The sequence below is a fragment of the Xyrauchen texanus genome, chromosome 29 (assembly GCF_025860055.1).
Source record: "Xyrauchen texanus isolate HMW12.3.18 chromosome 29, RBS_HiC_50CHRs, whole genome shotgun sequence".
In the NCBI taxonomy this organism is placed as follows: domain Eukaryota; kingdom Metazoa; phylum Chordata; class Actinopteri; order Cypriniformes; family Catostomidae; genus Xyrauchen; species Xyrauchen texanus.
In genome coordinates this window covers 25,630,387-25,651,940 of record NC_068304.1, presented here as the reverse complement: position 1 = coordinate 25,651,940, position 21,554 = coordinate 25,630,387, and the positions used below count along the sequence as shown (strand labels likewise).

The following is a 21,554-nucleotide window of genomic DNA, read 5'->3' as shown; positions in this document are numbered from 1 at the left end:
CTGCTGCTCACTGGATGTTTTTTGTTTTTGGCACAGTACATTCTAGAGACTGTTGTGCGTGAAAATCCCAGGTTACAGAAATGCTCAAACCAGCCCATCTGGTACCAACAATCATGCCACAATCCAAATCACTGAGATCACATTTTTCCCCATTCTGATGATTGAACATTAACTGAAGCTCCTGACCCTCCCTGACTGCACTGCTGCCACACGATTGGCTGATTAGATAATTGCATGGATGAATGTTGGTGCCAGACCAGCTAGTTTGAGTATTTCTGTAACTGCTGATCTCCTGGGATTTTCATGCACAACTCTAGAATTACCTTAAGTTTTAAATGACTTAAAGAATACCTGAAAATATGTCAGTCAAAAGACAACAGTCATTCTGAGGGAGCTCCCCATATATCACCACAGAACAAGAGTTTACTTGTATACTTATACTATTTATGTAAACTGCTTTTATTTATATTCCATTGCAACTTTAAACAGGTCTAAGGAGTTTATTGTTTTCATGTAGCCTAGGTAACTAGCCGGCCTGAATAATATGCACATGAAATGAAACTTGTTTAACTCACCTCAACATGTCTTTTACAATCATTTAACCCGCCATGGGCAATGCTGAAGTCACTGTTACAAACTGTACAGCGTGCAAGACTGTCATTACGTTTCACTCTTATTAGACAGGGGTACACTTTCGTGTAGTCTGGCGTAAAATGTGTCTTATATTTTCGCTTTTTGGGGCACTCTCCCTCTGCCATGGCGCTCCTGTGTCTAGATACACTGTCCTGATTAATTAGGTTCGGGAGAAGAGATAAAAGCCCGCCCACACTGACAATTGATTGGTTGACTTACCGAAACAGGCCAATCAGGATGCTCTCTGTCTTCACTTCTTGATGTACACACACACGCAAGGTCTCTCGCTCTCTCCCTCTCTGCCGTGCGCGCTACACGGTTTGGAGCACAGTCTAACCGCTCTTGCTCGCTCGCTCTTGATTCCGGGAGATTTTAACTAATTTGCGGGCATCAGGGCGCCGCTATCAATACGCGGGAGACTCCCGGAACTTCCGGGAGACTTGGGATGTCTGAATCATTAGTCATTGGATGGACCAAATCTAATTTTGTCCAAAATGAAATACATGAATGAAACATAAATTACTTTGTCTATCAAGTACAAGACATCAATTTGTCGGCCAATAATCAGAACTGAACTGAACTTGAAATGTTATTTATATAGACATTACAGTTCCATTCAAAGTTTGGAATTGCTATGAATGGTAGTTTTATTCAACAAGGTTGCATTCAATTGATCAAAAACTACAGTAAATACATTTATAATGTTACAAGCAAATTTTCTATTTCAAATATATTTGTAAGCTTTTCTTAAACCTCACTCTTAATAAAATGATTCTCCACTTTCAGCTATGAAAGCATTATGGTATTCGAGCAGTCACTTTAAGTAAATTAATACATTGAATAATATGTAATACATTATCCCATGCTTTCTGTAGCTCTCAATAATTGATACATTTCATAATTAAAAAGTTTCCATGCATGGCTCTATGCAGACCTTATGATCAAGCTATTCCCACAATACTTCAAACTTTTTAGTTAGATAACTGTTAATTATTCTGCCCATTTTAAAGTTTTGTTAATTTTTACGACCTCCCCTGTCTGGGGTAGAGGAGGAGGAACCGTTGTAAAATAAAAATTAAGGAAACTAAATAATTGAAAGGAGTTAACTTTACTGAGCCCCTGTTTTCGCATCCCAACACTATTGAACACACAAGTTATCAAATCAACAATAAAGTTTTATTTTGGGAACAGAAAAGAACAGTGACATAAAGAAACTTAATAATCTTACAAGGAAGCAATAAATTAACTTCAGGAGGGGGGCAATGCCAAAATAACAAACAAAAGAAGTCCACCTGTGTTAGTCGACTAAATAATCTATATACAAAACAAATATGCAAACAAAAGACAATACTAAACCTAACTCCCTAAACCTAAAAAGATATACAAAATAATTGGCGCCCACCTCCCTACAGCTACCTTAAAATGAACGCATTAAATAAAGAAACACAAGATAATACAACTCGCCCTGCACTCAGGCATAACAGTGAATGTCTAACTACAATCACTGCAACAAGATTCCCTTGCGAAAAGCATTATACGGTACATAAACACAGGGAGGAATTATCCAGCGTCTGGGACAAGAGAAAGGGACTCAACAAGATAGACTGTAGTAAATGTCTCTGTCGGAAATCCAAACTGGATAGATTTAATTTCAGAGCACCCGGTCACAGGTGCCAATCAGAAGACTCGTTGAAGGTGCGTTGATTAGCATCAGGTGCAGCATCCTAGTTGAGCAGAATACAACACAGGCAGAGAAACATATATACTCCCAACATTCACAAAACAAATAACATTCTGGAATGTAACAGTCATATAGGATTTCATTTTGAACACTTCCTAAAAGGCCAGAACCCCAGAATCTTCAATATTTCAGGTGATACTGTTTCAGATGTTTGGCGAATCTGCCATCTGAGGACTTGTTTCACTTGTTTCTCAAACTAAAACTCTGATGTACTTGTCCTTTTGTTGTTGTCAGGGACGGATTACCGACCGGGCCAATGGGGCTAGTTCCCAGGGCCCCTTGACTACCCGGGGAAGCCCTGGGCTTTAAGGCTGCGTGATCTAGTTTGGTGACACCCCCCTGCCACGCTTGAAATCCCTTTTGGGTGGAGAGTGGCCCTTGGAGATAATTAGCCCCAGAGCCTTTGCAAGTCATAATCCGTCCCTGGTTGTTGTGCATCCACTTCTACGTCAAGCTTGTTGTGTTCTTTCAAAAACGGAGTGCATGGAATAACCTTTTTCTTCATGTAGAGAAATTATTGAGCAGCTAAAGTAAAGTAGCACAACAGTTTGCATCTATTCTAAGATATTAAGAAAGATTTCTCTATTACCAAATTAGCACATTCGGTGATCTTGTATTCTAAAGGATTATGGAGTACAGTGTTTTCTTATACTGAAGTAATGCCTGCTGTATTGCAAACAGTAGCCTAATAATAATTTGCAACATCACTAATGTTTTGTCTACATTTTATCAATTAAATGTGATCTGATCAGATTAATTTCTTACAAAAAACATAGAAAAATGTCTTCCACGCTTCTGAAATGTAGAATCAAAAGTTGCATTTAAACAGAGTTTCATTCAAAGTTACCTGTTGTTGTTTTGTTTTTTTCTAAGTCTACATTTGGCTACACCAAGAAAGATGATCAGTTCAAGAACTCAGACATTAAAGGGAGGGAAAATGGTGTATGTAGGACAGGTTCTTTTCTGCCCCAGGATTTGGAGGAAGTAATCCTGCATAACATGGCCTTACCAATGAAGAAGAAAAAGCTTTATTGTGGGGTTGGCGGGTGAGAGAGTGAGTAAGGGAAATATGCCTTATCATGCTATACACGAGGTCCAAGTCTGGCCCAGTAATATAAATAGGGCTGGATTCTTACTCCTCAGCATTCACTTGCCATTGCTCAATCCAGCATCAAGATGTGGAACATCAGTGAATTTGCTCTCCAGCTCCAAACCTCCACAGCTTCACACCACCTCCTGCAGCCCTTGTGGGACCACTTGTTGTTCCGGCACTACACCCTGGTATCTTCTCCTTTTTTCCCTGTCCTGCTTGCATTTTCCAGTTATTTCATCTTTAGTATCCCTTTTGCGGTCCTGGATCTCCTTGGAGAGAAATCACCCCTCTTTGAGTACAAGATCCAAAAGGAGCGGCGTGCCACCATTGGCATGATGTTGAAGACTCTGGGGACGGCAGTGTACAATCATCTTGTGTTTGTGGTACCAGCTGTGTTGATCACCAATGTGGTGATGCCTGCACCTCCATTGCCTACAATCGCTCCAACAGTTTGGGAGTTGTTCTCAGGCAGCTTGGGTGCACTGCTGGTCTTCGACGCCCAGTATTTCCTCTGGCACATGGTGCACCACAAGAATCCTCACCTGTACAAATGGGTCCATGCCCTCCATCACGATTATATCTCACCTTTTTCCTGGTCCACCCAGCACCTCAGTGCTGTGGAGCTGATGTCTGTGGGCCTCTGGAGCAACCTTGATCCTATCCTGCTCAAGTGCCATCCACTGACCATATGGACCCTGACTGTTTTCAGCATTTGGATGTCTGTGGAGGACCATATCGGCTATGACCTGCCCTGGACACCCAGCCATCTGGTTCCATTCGGGCTTCTTGGTGGGGCTATGGCCCATGACATGCATCACCAGAAACCCAGCAGCAACTTTGCACCTTTCTTTAGTCACTGGGACAGACTTTTTGGCACTGCCATCACTGTGAAACGGACTCAAATGAGCATTCTGAGTGATAAAGAAAAGTAGACATGTTTACTACACTCTTAAACCTTTAAACTGTAAATATACAAAGCGTTTCGATACTTCTATTTTTCTATACCTGATTTTTGTCTTCTTGCTATGTTATTGTAACTAATAAATACATTTGATTGTAAATAGCTTGCTGTGAAATTTCATGAACACTTTATTTGCAGTCCATTATATTACAATCAAATCTTTTTAAACGAATAATACATTTTGTTGCACTACAGAATAAATTAGCAGCACAAACATTAGGCTACTTTTTAACAATATTGAAAATAATCTCATTAATTTATTCATTAATTCCAAAGATATGCGCAGCACTTCAAAATCTCTAGTTCTCAAAAATATTACAGTTCACCTCTTTCGCCAGAAGGTGGCAGCACATAACAACACTTGTCTTCATAATACTTTGAGCAAATTAAGTGGTATTTTACAGCTTTGCAGTAATCAAGCTTTCTCTTACGTAAACACCATAATATCTGGTAACTAATCCGATTACTGAGTGGAGAGGTTTCCTCGTGTAACAAAGATTTACTGTTTAAATCTTAAGTTTAAAAAGGAAGGTATTTTTTTGCTAACCTTAAAGGGATAGTTCAATGAAAAATGAAAATTCTCATCATTTACTCACCCTTATGCCATCCCAGATGTGTATGACATTCTTCTAAAGAACACAAAGAATTATAGAAGAATATATGAGCTCTGTTGGTCCTCACAATACAAGTGAATGGTGACCAAAACTTTGAAGCTCCAAAAGCACAATGGAAGCATAATATTGAATTTACATTTTTGGGTGAAATATCCCTTTAAATCTCTTTTTCTACATGACAGCCTTCTACTAAAAGAAGGCTTTTTTAAGAGGTATAAAGGTGAAATAAGACTTGGATGCCAAATTTTCTTACACATCAATTTGGAAGGATTGTGATCAAATCCTCTGTTTATACTAAAACCACCCTCTTAATTTTGGAGGTCACTATTTTCTGTTCTAAAAATGTTCTGTGAACATTAGTTTGGATATAAAAAAATTAAACCTATAAAAAGCCATTAACATTAGTGAAAGATATGTATAAACGCTGTATTTGTTAGGTTTTCCAAAAAAAATAAAATAATAATAACTCCCTGTGACATTGCCAAAATGTTAAGAATTGGTTTTCAAACATAACCAAATGGGAGCCATGTGCTAATTAAAAGCTACATTTTTAATTATGATATTTTGTATTTTAATTATAAATAATTTGCATATATATTGAACAGTAGGTTTAAGGCCTATCAGTTAAGAAAGAAAGGGAGGGCTTGATATACAGTACGTATCTGTACATATACTGTACAATGCAAGAGAAGAACACATGCAACAAACAAAGTTGTAGAATATTAATTGGAGTGAAGCAAATGTATACATAAGCAAATTATGAATGTCGTATCTTAAATATGGACCCACAGTGCACAAGTGCAAACAAAGATTGGCAGGAAATGTATTTGAGTCAACTAAATCTGTAACAATCTTTTTTTTTTTTTGTAAATTCCTAAGATATAGCCAACCCAATTAACCCTGTTGCTATTTTCACCATGCAACAGAGCATGAGAGGTCATGAGAGAAGTATCAGAGTGCATAATGTTTTCAGATCATATTTACCACATTGCAATTGCACACAAACAGCTAGACTGATTTCACCCAGTGAATCACTAATAGAAGAGTAAATAAGGCACTCAAAATGCTTACATTTGGCCTGAGGCATAAACAAAGGGCTTGCATGAAAAACACTAAAAGTCAGCGTCTCAATGAGTTTAATGGTTTATTTCATTAGCCTGAACAGATCTGGAGAGAGAAAACATCTGGATGTAAATGTTGATGACTTAAAACAAACCTTCACTCATTTTAAAGTCCATCAATTACTGCTCAAGACACAAACATCATCCAACATATAGCCGAACCTTTTCCAGGAACATGATCTCTGAGTCAGACAAAATGAAGTAAAGTTAACTCCATAATGTATATGAGCTACATGTTGGCCTAGTGTTTATGTGCACTGACATGTTGAGCTGTAGTGCTCATACAGGTGATGCAAGTTCAAATCTGGCATTTCGTGATCACATTCAGCTTTCTTCTCTCCATGATTTCCAGTCCTATCTCTCACTGTCTCAGACAATAAAATATGTGGGTTATGCTGAGTTAAATTTTTTTTTAAATATTATAATTATTTGATACATCTTGGATGAAAAGCTGTTGCTTTATCAAAACCAAACAAACAAATAAAATCGTAAGTAATAGCATTAGAACATTATTGTTCTGAAACAGTCCGGGTTCTTTCGACCACAGCCTTTTAATCATTCGTATGAATAAAACATATACTTTAGAAAGACAAACACTGATTTAACATTTTATTGCACTCAAAAGATATACACTTTTAAAATGCACATTGAAAACAATAAATATGACCTAATCAATCATTTATAAAAAAAGAGAATACAACAGTAAGAACAGTTGTTAATGCATACTCTTATTGAGATACTGCTCAAATGATTGGCAATATGTCCAATGTTCGCTGTCGATGCATCTTGGTATAACTGATGAACTGCCATCTCTGTTTCCTCAACTCTACCATGTTAAGACTTCTTGTGAGTTTGATGTATTAAAGAGGTTAAGAAAATGAAGCTATTACAATATAGTACATTACATTAACAGAATCATAAAACAGTTTTATATTGATCAGCTGTCATGCAAAGTCAATTGGCATATGCCTATGCTAGAGACCTTGAAAGGCATCAAGCATAAAGGGTAGATTTCTAGGAATATCCCTCTTGAATCATGGATTAATCCAAAAGGCCACTGGTCACTTCCCTCTATCTACTGTGTTTGAAAGCTAAAGCTGTTATAGAGCGGTCACTGGACTGCAATTGCATCAAAAGGAAATAGCACACTTTTGATGTGTGTTTTTCCATCACATGCACATAAGTCATTCTTGTATATTACTTTAACACATATTCAATCAGAATGAAATGGCTAAACTTTTTGTTAAGGGAGTAGTATACAAAATTTCAGTTGAGGTTATTAATATTCCAGACTTGACCTTACTTTCATGCTGTAATCTTTTCATAATGCCTTGCTGTATGGCAGGACATTTCTGCGTTGTCACAAAAATATTTGAGAGATATCAGAGCCGTGCTGACTGGTGGCACAACACAGCAAGTCAACATGACATTTCCTCCCAAGAATCAAAGCAAAAGAGAACACAATTTATTACACAAGGCATGAAAAAACATTTATGGGAAAAGGATATCTTTTCTGTTGCTCCAGTAATGGAAAGGTGATCCCCAGGGATGCTGGTCTTCCGTGAGTCAAGAACAGACTGCATCGTAAAACAAGATGGCACATACTATTGATACTGTTTTGCTTTGTAAATGCTATATATAAAATCTCACCTGTAGGCAATGAATCTCAATGCATTCTATTTTTATAACGGAACACCTGAAGGAGATGATTATATTTTTACATCATTATTTTTACCATCAAGACATCTTGAGTAACTTTGTCCAACTCGTACAGAAAGTTGGTAGAGGAGAGTGGTTGATGTGGCATTCAAAAGAGTAAAATGGATCTGATATGTATTCAAAGGCAATTAAAAGTAACTAATGCAGCTAAATGTTAATGCATAATAAGGACTGGCATTCTTACACTTAGTGTGGACTGATTAGGTGGTGGTGCTTTTCTTTTGAAAAGCACATCACAGATGGCTTCAAATGGAAGTGTGTCCTTTTTCTGAATCGAAGAGAGTTGACCATCCCATCTGTTCCTTGAATCAGGTGCTTCAAATCTCAGTATAAAACCATCAAGACTTGATTAAAAGATCAGAAATTATGTTGGAGATAATTGATTCAGTGACCGTAACAGTTATGTTCATCTTCTGAAAATGTACTTACAAAACAGCAATTAATTAAAATGCATAGATGGAAAAAATGATCAATGCTTACATTGCCTGCATGTACTGAGAATAAGCTATTCTATTCCATTCTGAGCTCACATCAGCTGACATTAAACAGTACACCTGTAAGTGTTATAAAACCCTTCAGGAGTTTACTTACCAAACAATGGGGTGTCTGTGTATGTTTGATAAGACGAAACAGCTCATATCTGTAGCCTGGGAATGAAAGACAATCCTATATCTTCTGTCAGGCTGAAACATATAGCTGAGTGTCTCAGGCAAAAACTGATGTTGAGACTGAGCTCTGCTACTTTTCTTGTTTTAGTGTACAAACAGAGCAGAAGCCTTAATGTCACTCCATATAACATTAATAAGCATGTTTTACTCTTCCACAAATCATTCCATAGGATCAATACATTATGAATTGATCAAAATGTATGATCTTAAGTAAAATTAATGACATTACACATCACAACCGAAATTACATTTTCTTTTATCAGTGTTTTAAGCAAAGGTGTGAATGCATTAAAGGGATAGTTCACCCAAACATGACAATTCTGTCATCATTCTCTCACTCTTATGTCATTCCAAACATGTATGACTTCTGTGGAACTCAAAAAGAGATGTAAGGCAGTATGTTAGTTTCAATGACCTTTAACTTTCATTGCTTATTTTAACATAATGTTTTCTCCCGTATATGTAAACAAGTGTTATGCAACACATGTCGAGAGCTCTGAAGCCTGGCAACCAAAACATGAGCTCATTGATGTCATTAATTCAGTCTGCTTATTTATCCCAATCATTACTCATGGTCGGAGGCTTCTGTGAATATTTAGTTTATTAGTAGGGTTACGTTCTACCTAAGTTTAATGGTGTAACGGTCAAACAGGATTGTAAATCTAGTTTATTTATTGTTTTTAGTTTAAAAGTTCTAATTTTCCATTACAATGATAATGTAACACTGTCATCAAACATAAACAGATCTTCATTTTTAGTGTAGCAATTTGCCTTCATCTTACAGATATGGCAATACTGAGCATGACTTTTAACAGTCGATATTGACTTTCAGAAGCTTCTTCTCAAATGCATTCACAGAGTTCTTGCAATTCCTTGAGCTTCATCTCCAACATTGTGAACCATTCTTTCAGTATTTTGTGTTAAGTAATCTCTCAGTTCATGAGCTTATCTGGTTTTACCACTGCATGGGTATCCACAGATCACAACTAAAGGCATTTAAATAACACAAAGCTCTGGATGACAAGAGGAGATTCATGCTTTTCTAAAATGATACATGAGGGAAATGTCTGTTTGCTATTTGCTGTCCTCTACAGGTCAATCATAAAACATCACAACTCCAAACATACTGATGCAATGAAGTGGATAAAGAGCTGTCATCAGTGGAAATCCCATTAGCCTCAAGTCCACATTCGCTTAACTTGCCTTTCACAGAACATGATGTCAAGTCCATAAAAGTATTGCTCTCCTCAGCAACGAACAATTAACCTTGAGTCTCTATAACAACGCAGCTAGGGCACAACAGGGCTAAAGCCCCCCCTGCACTTTTGATTTTATTTTCTCCACAAAAACTACCAAAATACTTTCCTGAACACCTGTTTGTCACTATGCACTGCAAAATTTCCCTGTTCCATGAGATCAGTGTGTGCATTGTCTAAAGGTTGATTTTTAGGACATTTGATATCATATTTAGGCTAATAATGAATTTTTAATGTTGCAAATTTATGCAGCTAATGAAAATCTATTTATTAGAAAAAAAACTATTACATTTATTTGAGACAAAATCTTTTTTTTTTTTTGTCATTTTCAGTTTATTCAAGGTGATTAAATAAGGTTTTGGTTAAGGTTAGGTCCGATAACTGACTGATAAGATTGTAAAGATTGTATTTGGGGTAAAAAGCCCCCTGTTGCATGGGCTAAAGGCCCCCATAGCACACTTCTGTTGTTATAAAGAAGCCCCGCTAGCCATTGTTTTCATTTGATTTTTTATAATTAATTTTAATCAAAACAACCGTCTGTTGTTATTTCTTTTAACTCAAATAATGTTGCTCCATCAATATTCAATAAAAATAAAAAAAATAAAAAAATTCAGTCTTGATACACTTTGTGACCAGAAAATAGGAAACATTTCCTATAGGTGTGTATATCCTGTTGTACCCTACCTTTTTTTTGGTAGTTATAAACCAGAAATGTGTATTTTTAGAACTTAAGAGGTCTGCTGTGTTCAGATGATGCCCAATTCCAGCCTTACTGAAGCACCCCCAGATCATCACCGATCCTCCACCTGGTCATCTAATGGTTAGACAGAGACCTGGAGAGGCCTTCAAGCCACAGTGTCTCGCACCCTCTGTGAAATTTGGTGGAGGATGGGTGATGATCTGGGGTGCTTCAGCAAGGCTGGAATCGGGCTGCAATCGTCTTTGTGAAGGATGCATGAATCAAGCATGTACAAGGTTATCCTGGAAGAAAAAGTGCTTCCTTCTACTCTGACAATGTTCCCCAACTCTGAGGATTGTTTTTTCCAGCAGAACAATGCTTCATGCCACACAGCCAGGTCAATCAAGGTGTGGATAGAGGACCACCGGATCAAGACTCTGTCATGGCAAGCCCAATCTCCAGACCTGAACCTCACTGAAAACCTCTGGAATGTGATCAAGAGGAATATGGATGGCCACAAGCCATCAAAGTAAGCTGAGGTAATTAAATTTTTGCTCCAGGAGTGGCATAAATTCACCAAAAGCAATGTGAAAGACTGGTAGAGAGCATGACAAAAAATATTGATTTCTGAACTCTTCCTAAGTTAAAACATTAGAACTGTGAGTACTAATAAAAATGAATATTAACTTATTTTCTTTGCATTATTGGAGGTCTGAAAACACTGCATCTTTTTTTTTTTTTTTTGACCAGTTGTCAATTTCTGCAAATAAATGCTCTAAATAAAAATATTTTTATTTGGCATTTGGGAGAAATTTTGTCAGTACTTGATATAATAAAAAAAAACATACCTAAATGGTAAATCCAGAGAAACTGATAATTTTGCAGTGGTCTCTTAATTTTTTTTCCATATATATATATATATATATATATACACCATATGTAAATAAATACATGCTATCTCTAAAATTAGATATATAGATCAGTAACTTAATTAATGACATTAACGAGAAATTATGAGACTTATTTGCTCCGCATATTTATTTTTAAAATGTCATATTTTATATTTTTTTGATATAGTCAATTCTTTCTTTCAACTCCAGTCAAAGCAATAGCAGTTCAAATCAGTTTACTATTTCAACATTTAACAACATTAAGGCTCTTGTAAAACACAACAATAAAACGACTTTCTCAAAGTAACATTTTATTACAATGTTCGCTGTCACTGGCATTGTCACGCCGCGTCTACTTCCTTTTTTCAATGTAGTTTTTCAAAAGCTTTATCTTGAAGTCCATATCCTGAAAAATATGTAAAAATAAAAACGTATGATGGAAGGAGGACGAAACAATGCAATTTTTTAAATCTTTAAAGTATATTTTGTGTTAATATGAAAATGTTACACATTATGCTATATGATTTACCAATTAGGCCTATGTGCATTTTGTTTAAACATTCTAAAATTGTTGTAATTACCTGATTATACAAATCTTGCGTCCTTATTGTATCTTCAAGATCAGCCTGCAGAGCGACTTTCAGCACCTCATCAGTGATCAGCTCCCTCAAATATTTTGGGTTTCCCGATGAACTCACTGAATCTTCCACAGTATTCCTTCTAGTCTCAGAGGGCAATGGATAGTCTTGTAGCTGGCTGTTTGAAATACTCTTCTTGCCCATAAAATTACCTAAACAAAATGATGGAAAAATGATAGTGCTCAAAATATTGGACATTTATGAGCAGATTTAAGTTCTGGAATTTCAGTGAAATAATATTCAAAGGAATAGAAGAAACATAATTCGCATACAATATGTGATAATCATTTTGAAGATATTTAAGCACATGATCCAATTAAATCTCCAAAGATTAATCGCCTACCTATCGCCCATTGATTCCCCCATCTTTGTCCAACTTTATTTTCCAACTTGGTTAAATCGAGACTGATGGATGTGCTTAAAGATATGTTGGAGAGCATGATGAAGGCAAACAATAGTCTATATTTGCCGAGTTCATCTTCAGTCCTCACAGCCATCATCTCGATGAAGATTAGTCCGTTCAGATTCAACTTGTTAGCGCTCCTCTTTCACCGTCTGGTTTTATACGACCACAGTGGGGTGGGATACCACACAGCAATGAGGTCATAGTTTTTTTTTGTCATTAAACACATTTGAATGTGATAATTTAATATACACTGACTCAGCCTCAACTGGAAGGTACTAGTTATTTATCCACATCGGAATTGTAGTCTTTCATAATGTTTCTGTCTTGAGGATATTGCTCTATGCTTTTTAGGCAAGTATTCACCCTGTTGAATTATAAATCCACATACAAATGATTTGAAAACATCTACATTTACACAGAAATGGAGTTTGGAATTTCTGAAGGATTCCATTCAACAGAGATGAGTGACGTGTGATTATGTAATATAGCAGAATGATTCTTATTAACTCTGGTTAAGTAAATGGATTGTTATATATTTTACATGTATAGTATAGTTATATTTATGATATGCTATGCAGTGCACCTAAAATACATTATGTAAAAGATGCACATTCATTTTTTGTATTTGGAAGAGTGAAATGAACCTTTCAGGTGCTTCTAAAATTATTACAATATGCTGCTGCTTGCATTATAAAGACTTAATTAGTCAGTTGTAACTAAAGGAATGTTATAGGTACAATACAAGTTAACCTCAGTCCACAGCATTTGTGACATAATATTGATAACATAAATATTACTTTTGACAAGTGCCTCCTTTTAAAAACAAAACAAAACAAAGTGCAAAAAAACTAAAGTTTATGGTGAGGCACAATGGAAGTGAATGGTTTTAAAGGCAAGAATGTAACACATAGAATTCTATAAAAGCACTTACCTAAATTCTTTTGTTAAAATGTGTGTATTATTTGAGCTGTAAAGATGTTTAAATAATAGATTTTATGATCCTTTTAAGGTTTTAGTGTTACGTCACCATGGCAACAAAGTTCTAAAAATTAGATATAACTTTACACACACACAAAAAAAAAGAAAAAAAATCCTGTTAACACACATAACTTACGTCTTGTGGATATACTTTTTAAAACAACAAGCACTTTAATGTTTACAGATTGGCCCCACTTATTTCCATTGTAATTGCCTCACTGTAACCCAGATTTTAGCTTTTTTTTAAAGAAAAGGAGGGACAAGTTGACTATTCTACATCTTGGAATTAAGAGAGTGAAAAAGAAGAAGCTTAATCATATCAGGCCCCATATCTGACCTAAAAAAGAACACAATTTCAAAATTGGCTCAACAATTTTATTCCATAGAAAAATTTTACCTTGAAGAAAGAAGTTAGACAGATCTCAACATATGGTGCCATGACATCTATGCGCAAAGTCAGATCAAACGTATGACATGGAAGAAATTAACAAGTATCAACAAGTATTAACAAGTTTTTTTTGTGTGCATCTCATGTATGTACATGTATTTTTAGAACACAGAAAAAGATTATTTGACCTTTATCTCTAAGAGCAAGAACACAATCAAATAATAAAAAAACTATTAAAAAAAAGGTCACCAGAGGGATGTGTTCCATGGTTTGACTGACTTTTACTCTTCACTCTCTATGCACCAACACAAACAGTCCAAGCAAGCACAGTACAGCATACTGTCAAGGCAAAACAAGGTGTTAGATTAATGTTAAAACTTTTCACAAAAATAACAGCATTGACATTAAAAGATGGCATACCTTAAATTTGGGATAGTCATTCATCAAAATTGTGACAATTCCAATGTAAGGCACAAACCTGCCACAGAGGAAATGTGATCAGGGTATGGCATTAAATAAACAGAAACTTTCAAACTTCCATCTTTAAATACTAGGATGAGATTTGTTTGTGTATTAACATCCAAGGCTTCTACTACCATTAATATCACATTGAGAAGACTAATATGGAGAGAAGCCTGTTTTTTTAGCTTACCCTTTTGCTCTGCCCACCACATCTTTCTTCTCCAGCCAGTGCTGGCCCTGCTTGTAAAGGCCTCTGTCATCCACAGAATTATTGTCACCTTTCGTTAAGAATTTGATGTCACCATTTTCACTGAAGTCAACAGGGATTTATGGTTATTGAAATGAACAAAGCTATCTGTATTTTCAGACATTCACTAACAAAACAACATGACATACTAATAAAGCTTGTGTGTACTCCCCTTCTCTGACAATAAAAAAAATTCTCATGACGTGAATAAGGATATTGAGGATTTTTTTTTTTTATTTAATTAATAAATAAATGCCCCAGATGCTAAAATTAGGGCCCCTGCTATGCTCCACCACTGGTGCAGAAAATGCATTTCAAAACCACTCTCTCACTCAAGAAATTACGTGCATTGAACCAATAATTTTACTCACTTCTCATGAATTTTTAGGACTCTGTGTACAATAGGAATTTCTCGTCCCTCAATCCTGAACACAACAATTTCTCCCACTCTGATTGGATCTTCAACACAATTTGTTAGAAAGAGGAGGTCTCCTCTGTAAAATGCAGGTTTCATGCTTCCACTAAAACAATGTAATAAAATAACATTAACAGTTACACTTCACCGATGTACAAATGAACAGTGAATTTTGTTTTCTGCTTCAATGTGATCATCAATCAACTGTCAAATCTACCACTAATATATTCATGGCTTTTATGAAAATACTTTTTAAAAACAACAAGACATATTCATAACTTGGTATCAGATTAAAAAATGTAGGACCAAGTAAGCTTATGGTTACACTTTATTATTATTTTTTATTGCAGACACAGGTCCATATAACACATACATACATACATAAATACATACAAATTTCCATATTAGCCTATAGGATATACAGGCTATTGCACCAGTGTCGTCTTAACCTAGAGGTGTATCTATAACAGCTTTTCAGCGGACTGACTAGGGCTTCAATTATATGGTTCACTGACCTGTCCAGGCGACACATAAAACTAAACATCAGTTGTCTTAAAAGTGCCTCACAAGATGGCACTCTAGTAGCCACAAACAAATGACTGGCACTATGCCACCTAGGGACACGAAGCAGCAACCTCATTGCATCATTGTATGCAACCTTGAGTCTCTGCATACTCTTTTTCTTATAGTTAGACCATAATTGAGCAGTGTATAGCGGTGTGATGTAGGTTCTAAACAGAGAGCACTTCACAAAGTCAGAACACAAAGAAAACCTCCTTATAAGCATGTTAGCTTGAGAGTAGATTTTACATCGCTGACGATATAGGTCTTTGTCATCTGTCCAGTCATTGGATATTGGACATTTCCAGTCATTGGATAGCACTTTATTTTAATGTGTCCTTGTTACAGTGTTATAACACAAGTAACTATTGTTTACTACTTATTAACAACATGTACTACTTATAGGTTTAGTTTAAGGTTAGTTACTTGGAATTACACAATTGTTATTAACTGTTATTACTATAGTAACTACATGTAATATAACAAGGACACATTAAAATAAAGTGTTTAAAGGCCTATTTATCTAAAAGTCACACAGTACTCCAAGCCAATGTGTACACTAGAAAAATGAAAATATATGTAAACCGTAAAAGCAATATGACTGCGGTGTCCATCAGCTGAGACTGAGAGCAGACATCATACTAGTTGTCTTACCTGAGAACAACCACAATTGGGCTTTCGCTTCCAGTTACAACCATCAAGCCTTTCCAGATCATTAAGGCTGAAGATACAATCATTCCAAAATTCAGCACCTGATAGTAAAGCTGAAAAGAACCAGAAATAATGCTCAATGATAGCAGCATTTGGTTTCATGTCTTTCTCCCCTTTTTCTATTCCCCTTTTGCTCATTCTTACACTGCTCATGAAAGCATTGATTCCGGTGCAGATTTAAACTCTCTGGATGTGCAGTGACTTACACTAAAGTTAAAAGCATTGCATGAATTAAACAGTTAGCAGAATAGCAGCTGTTTTAAAAAGATTTAGCTTTTTTATTCTCTGTGCGTGCGCAATAACTGACCTATATCGTTAGCCTCATAGCATAATTGCCTAAGTCATATTTCAACGTTTTTGGAAAACACGAAAAAACACAATATTTAGAAATCACATTGTGATTTTTTATTGATATTATAACAGTACATTCAACCAGATGTGCGAACAAGTATGCAAAAAGAAAAAGATCCATCACCAATTGCCTAACAAATAAAAGTGACTTAGGCAGAACATGCCATGACATGCCATTCTCTCAAATGCAAACATAACATAACAAAAGTTGTTTTTCTCTCCTAAATATAACCAAGATGTGTAACTTGCCAACCTTAACCAAGTTGTTTCTTAATGTCTAACCGTAACTACTGTTTTCCTTTTCCACCCTTAATCGAAGTTCCACTCAGGTGCTGTGCAAACATAACATAACCATAGTTTTTTTATTCTCCTAAATATAACCAAGATGTGTAACTTAACCCTAACCAAGTTGTTTCTTAATGTCTAACCTTAGCCACTTTTCCTTTCCCACCAAGTTCTACTCAGGTGCTGTGCACACTCATTTTCACACTGTCTGTTGATGAGGGAGGTTGTCATAGTACTGGTGGGCCACTCTTGGTAGTACTGGTTTCATTGCCTGCAAGTCATTGAATTTCCTGAGAGTAATTGGCAATTGGGCAGGAAAGAGTGGGACCCAGTGGAATGGTTCTTTGGGGATGTTGATTCGCTGAGGCAGGTCCTCCCATTCAGACTCAAATTCCAACTTGTACCGGATTTGACCATCAGCCAAGTACTGGAGAGCCCGGAGGCCATGGACTGTGGGGTCACCAACCTTTTTACCTGGTCGAATATTGGTGACATAGGCCCCAGATAACTTCATGAAGTCATTGTGGTATAGTTGAGTCACCCTGTATGGGGATGCATGCATTCGTGCAGTCTCAAAGATGACAATGTAATCACGTGGAGTGTGAATTTCTTTGACGATGCGCCGCTCAATGAGGTTATGCATGGAGTCACACTCCATTTGTGTGTGCCCAGCAACCAGAAACTTCTGCTCTATGGTGACACCATGCTTCATGGCCAGATGAAGGTAGGTGTTGCTGATGGCACCACACCGATTTTGATACCCACAGCCATCACTCCAGACAATGACTTTCTCAATGTTTCCGTTGGCCTCTAGGATTGATTCGAAGTGTTTGGACTGCAGATGGGCAAAAACCTCACTGCTAAGGGAGCCTTCATGCTCTTCCGAAGCGTAACAATATCCATCTTTGTTGTTCATGTTGAAGCAAGTAAAGTTGTGCATCTGTAATTTAGTTTTGTAATACATGGTACTCGCTTTCGTCTGGGGGCACAAAAGAATGCATTGAAGGTCCATTGTCCACACTGAAAGTTTGTCACTGGACTCCTTTTTATCCTTAGCTTTTTCAGCTTGAGCCTGAGCCTTTAATTTCAAGTGAGTAGTAAGGGTATCCTGATCTGTATTTCCTACCTTGGCCCTGACACATACATCACACTGGTCTTTTTTTGGTATGAACACAGAGTAATTCTGCTCACTGAACACTTTTCGAAAATATGTCTCACTCACAGCACATGCTCCATTTTCACCAGCAGCTTTCTGATATTCCTTGTGAAGATCACTTACAACTGTTCCTGGCTCCAGGAACTTCTTTTCCTGATAGGAGGGAACCTGACGGCAGTAATGTGATGGGACTGTAGGCAATCCAGAGAGCCATTCTTTCAGGAAGGTCTGGTCAACATCTGATATGGGCACATGTGGGCCAGTCTTGTTGTTCTTGGGTTTACACGGATCAGTTTTGGATTTCATGTCCACAGTTAACCGATCCGATGGTTCTGGGGGCGATGCCAAGTGTTGAACAGAAAAGATTCTTACACACAGGTAGTTTACATCTATCTGCCTGTTGCAGGTGGTAAAATAGGGACGTTGTTCTCCTTGATGCAACACCACCTTTCTTCTGTTTTATGGGCACATTTTCAACTAGAGTCTGGATATACAGCTTGCGTGTCTCCCAGGAGGGCATGGACCAGAAATTGTTGAAGATATCGGTTCTCTCCTCTTCAGTCAGTAGTTCACAACTTTGTTTCTCTTTTAATTTACAAATTAATCTTTGTAAATGTTATTTAATAGAAATAAAGCTGTTCATTGTTTGTTCATGTTAGTTCACAGTGCATTAACTAATATTAACAAGATATTAATAAAGTATTACTAAATGTGGAAATTAACATTAACAAAGATGAACAAATGCTGTATAAGTGCAGTTCATTATTAGTTAATGTTAATTAATGTAGTTAACTAATGAACCTTATTGTAAAGTGTTACCCAAAAAAATCTAAATCTTACCAAATACTTCCTATGTCTAGTCAAAATGTCTAATTTCTAAATGTCTAATTTTCTAAAACAAATCTGTTTGCCCTTAAAATAAAAAGTAAATGCTTGAAAAATTACTTCACTTGCCTAAAATTAGCTAAATGTCTTTTTATGGTGATGTTCTGACCAGAAATTAGGTAATATTTAGCTAGTGTTTGCTACTTATCTTGTAGCAAAAAATGTGATTTCAAGTTTAAACACACAGTTTATAATCCCTTTGATTGACTGAAATTACATTTAGTGTCTAGAAAATTTAAGAAATATGAACTCGCTACGTTCACACCGGACGCGAATAGCGCGTCAAATTCGCGCCTACCGCGTCTAGTTATACGCTTGACCACTTTGAATCCATTCGCGCGTCAAGAGCGAAATTGACGCGCGTAAAAAACAAAAGTTTGAAGCGCAATTTACACGCGTGACGTGCGTCGGAGGCGAAATCCGATGACGGCCATCTTTTTACAAGATGGCTGATGTTGATCGAGCATTCGTGGAGAGAGTCACCGCTCTTTATTTGCTCTGGAGAGCAGAACAGCGGCGTATGTGTCGTCGTCGCCGTACTTGGGTCCACCAGCGAGGGGCGCGGGACATGCTGGAGAGGAGCCACTGCCAGGTCTGGGTCGGGTTGTGGCCAACAACTCCTCCATAGTACGTGTTAAAATTCGCGTATATTTGAACTGCCTGGCGTTCCATACCAGAGAGGCACTCCGGGTGAGGGATGTCTTCATGGCACACTTCTCGGCGGAGGGAGCAGTACCATGGCGGCCGACGGAGTAGCGTTTGAAGTCCTTCTCATGACTTCCCCACAACGGCTCTTTTAAGAGCAACCCACAAACCTATAAAGAGCTAAACTATCTAAAAATAGTCCATTATTATTATATTTTGTATTTTTTTTTCCCAGGTTGTCAGCCCCAGTTCCAGGATGTCAGGTCCACAACATGCACATTTATTAAGTTGAGACTTTTTAAAAATGTCAGGTTTTCCATGGTAGTATATCAGGTTAAATTATTTATTTATTTTTGTTTTGATGATAAATGGAGCCAGCCTCCAAAAGTAATTAACCTGTCCTGTGTTTTTTTCCTTATTCAACACTGTCCAGACACTAATGTTGGTTGTCTTTACATTACAATAATAATGAAAGTTTACGTCACTTTACCTCCTGAGTAACAGCAGGCAGCTAGGCTCCTGATTGGTTAACGCGGCGCGAATTGACGCCAAAGTTCAGATTTTTCAACTCGGGCGGCAGACGCGAATTCGCGTCAAACGCGTGAATGCACAAAATGCAACATTCGCGTAACGCGCGTAACGCGCCAGTCTTTGCATTGACTTAACATTGAAATCACTCGCGCCTGACGCGCTATTCGCGTCCGGTGTGAACGCAGCATTACCAGATGAAAACGAATCAAACAGAAGAGCTAATACATCACTTCTGGACATCTGTCTTTCCACTTTCAAAACTGCCTAAGTCAAAGAGATGACTAAGGCAGACAGTGTTTTTGGATCCTAATAAGTGTTGTGACTGGCTAAGGACATTGGCAGAAAGGCAGGATGATGCAGCAGTGGAAGGACAGTAAAAATAGGCAGATATCACAATTTGGCAAAAAAAATGACTTAGGCAATTATGCTATGAGGCTAACGATATGCAGAGCAATTCAAGCACAATTGCATTTATACTATCCTCAGTAAAGAGTAGTAATAAATGTTTAAGAACGTTTAAGAACGCAGCTGTCAGTCATTCAGTCTGACGTGTAGTAACAGAAAGCAATGAAAATGAAGCATCGAGCTAACTAGCTAAATATATACACACCTGACGCTTATTCATTCGCCGGACATCATCGAGGAAGTCTAATGTTAACATTTTGTCTCTAACCTACATGTATATGGCAACAGTCTAACAAAACAATTGCAAAATTGAGAAGGATGTGTCTCGTTTGGAAGGATGCGTCCTCCGGAGGTCGCATTTGTCGGCCACATACGTCATCGAGGCTGTCTCGTTTCAGAAAAGGTTGTAGGACACTTCAAATGCAGCCTTCTTTCACGGGAATTTGGAGGATGCATGAGGTGTATCCTTCGTGGGCACTCACAACCCACAATAATTTCTTTCAACGGAAATTTACAAAAAGAATTATAATAATTTTTGCCCATTTGCTCGCAAATATGTTCAAACGCAAGTAGCCTACTGATAATAAATATATAAACACATGTAAACTGTATAATTAATACATATGTATACATACCTGTATATGTGCTCACGAACACTAATAACATTAGTAGCCTACTGGGCAATTCCACGAAAATGCCAACCATACCATGGAAAAATGCAGATTTCAATCTTATTTAATTTCATTATGCAGCCTTTATGGGTATTATAATGTAATATATGTCTCAGAGGACAAAATCAGCAGATTTCGAAGCATTTTGGATGGTTTCCTCTCATAACGTTGCATTCACAACTTTTACATCCATAACGCTGGTTTTTCCCCATTTATGTGAAAATGTGACAATGAATAAAACATTTATATTGCATGTTCTTAGGGAAGCCAACCCTTCTAAATTCTGTAGCTAGTATTATTTCTGGATTGTGCATTTCAATTCACAATGTTTTACTAAAATGTGTGGTCTCCCAAAAACATGTGTCCATTTTCTAATTTCCCAATATAAACTTTTCTGATGTCTGGACTCTATCTGCAGGGAACTAGGATTATACATAAAAATGT

General features: G+C 37.0%; 3 protein-coding genes across 5 annotated transcripts; 1 reads left to right on the top strand and 2 right to left on the bottom strand.

Moving 5' to 3' along the window:
* Positions 1–3,550: 3,550 nt before the first annotated feature.
* Positions 3,551–4,399, top strand: LOC127623347 (cholesterol 25-hydroxylase-like protein 1, member 1). Its single transcript, XM_052097770.1, has one exon. It carries the CDS (start codon positions 3,551–3,553, stop codon positions 4,397–4,399), a length of 849 nt encoding a protein of 282 aa, XP_051953730.1.
* Positions 4,400–6,878: 2,479 nt separating this feature from the next.
* Positions 6,879–8,691, bottom strand: LOC127623032 (protein KTI12 homolog). The gene is given in 9 exon segments (XM_052097243.1): positions 6,879–6,913; positions 6,916–6,942; positions 6,945–7,020; positions 7,672–7,740; positions 7,899–7,962; positions 8,068–8,226; positions 8,363–8,436; positions 8,474–8,548; positions 8,644–8,691. Coding segments are annotated over 9 exon segments (627 nt in total).
* Positions 8,692–14,029: 5,338 nt separating this feature from the next.
* On the bottom strand, positions 14,030–20,758 carry LOC127623242 (signal peptidase complex catalytic subunit SEC11A-like). Of its 3 annotated transcripts, XM_052097597.1 has the most exons (6): positions 20,645–20,758; positions 16,125–16,234; positions 14,866–15,015; positions 14,438–14,557; positions 14,206–14,263; positions 14,030–14,124 (listed from the first exon to the last, which is right to left on the bottom strand). In XM_052097597.1, exons 1-6 carry the CDS (start codon positions 20,693–20,695, stop codon positions 14,074–14,076), a joined length of 540 nt encoding a protein of 179 aa, XP_051953557.1. In that variant the 5' UTR covers positions 20,696–20,758; the 3' UTR covers positions 14,030–14,073. The 3 variants fall into 3 exon arrangements, with proteins under 3 accessions (XP_051953557.1, XP_051953558.1, XP_051953559.1); XM_052097598.1 differs by lacking the exon at positions 14,438–14,557; XM_052097599.1 differs by lacking the exon at positions 14,866–15,015.
* Positions 20,759–21,554: the final 796 nt, after the last annotated feature.

Bases quoted from the DNA above. Each gene is read 5' to 3' on its own strand.
- LOC127623242 (XM_052097597.1), bottom strand. From the start codon at position 20,695: ATGTTAACATTAGACTTCCTCGATGATGTCCGGCGAATGAATAAGCGT. The intron at 14,264-14,437 runs GTAAGCTAAAAA...CCTCTGTGGCAG, and splicing joins GTGGTGGGCAGAGCAAAAGG to GTTTGTGCCTTACATTGGAA. The intron at 14,125-14,205 runs GTATGCCATCTT...TTGCCTTGACAG, and splicing joins ATGACTATCCCAAATTTAAG to TATGCTGTACTGTGCTTGCT.
- LOC127623347 (XM_052097770.1), top strand. From the start codon at position 3,551: ATGTGGAACATCAGTGAATTTGCTCTCCAGCTCCAAACCTCCACAGCT.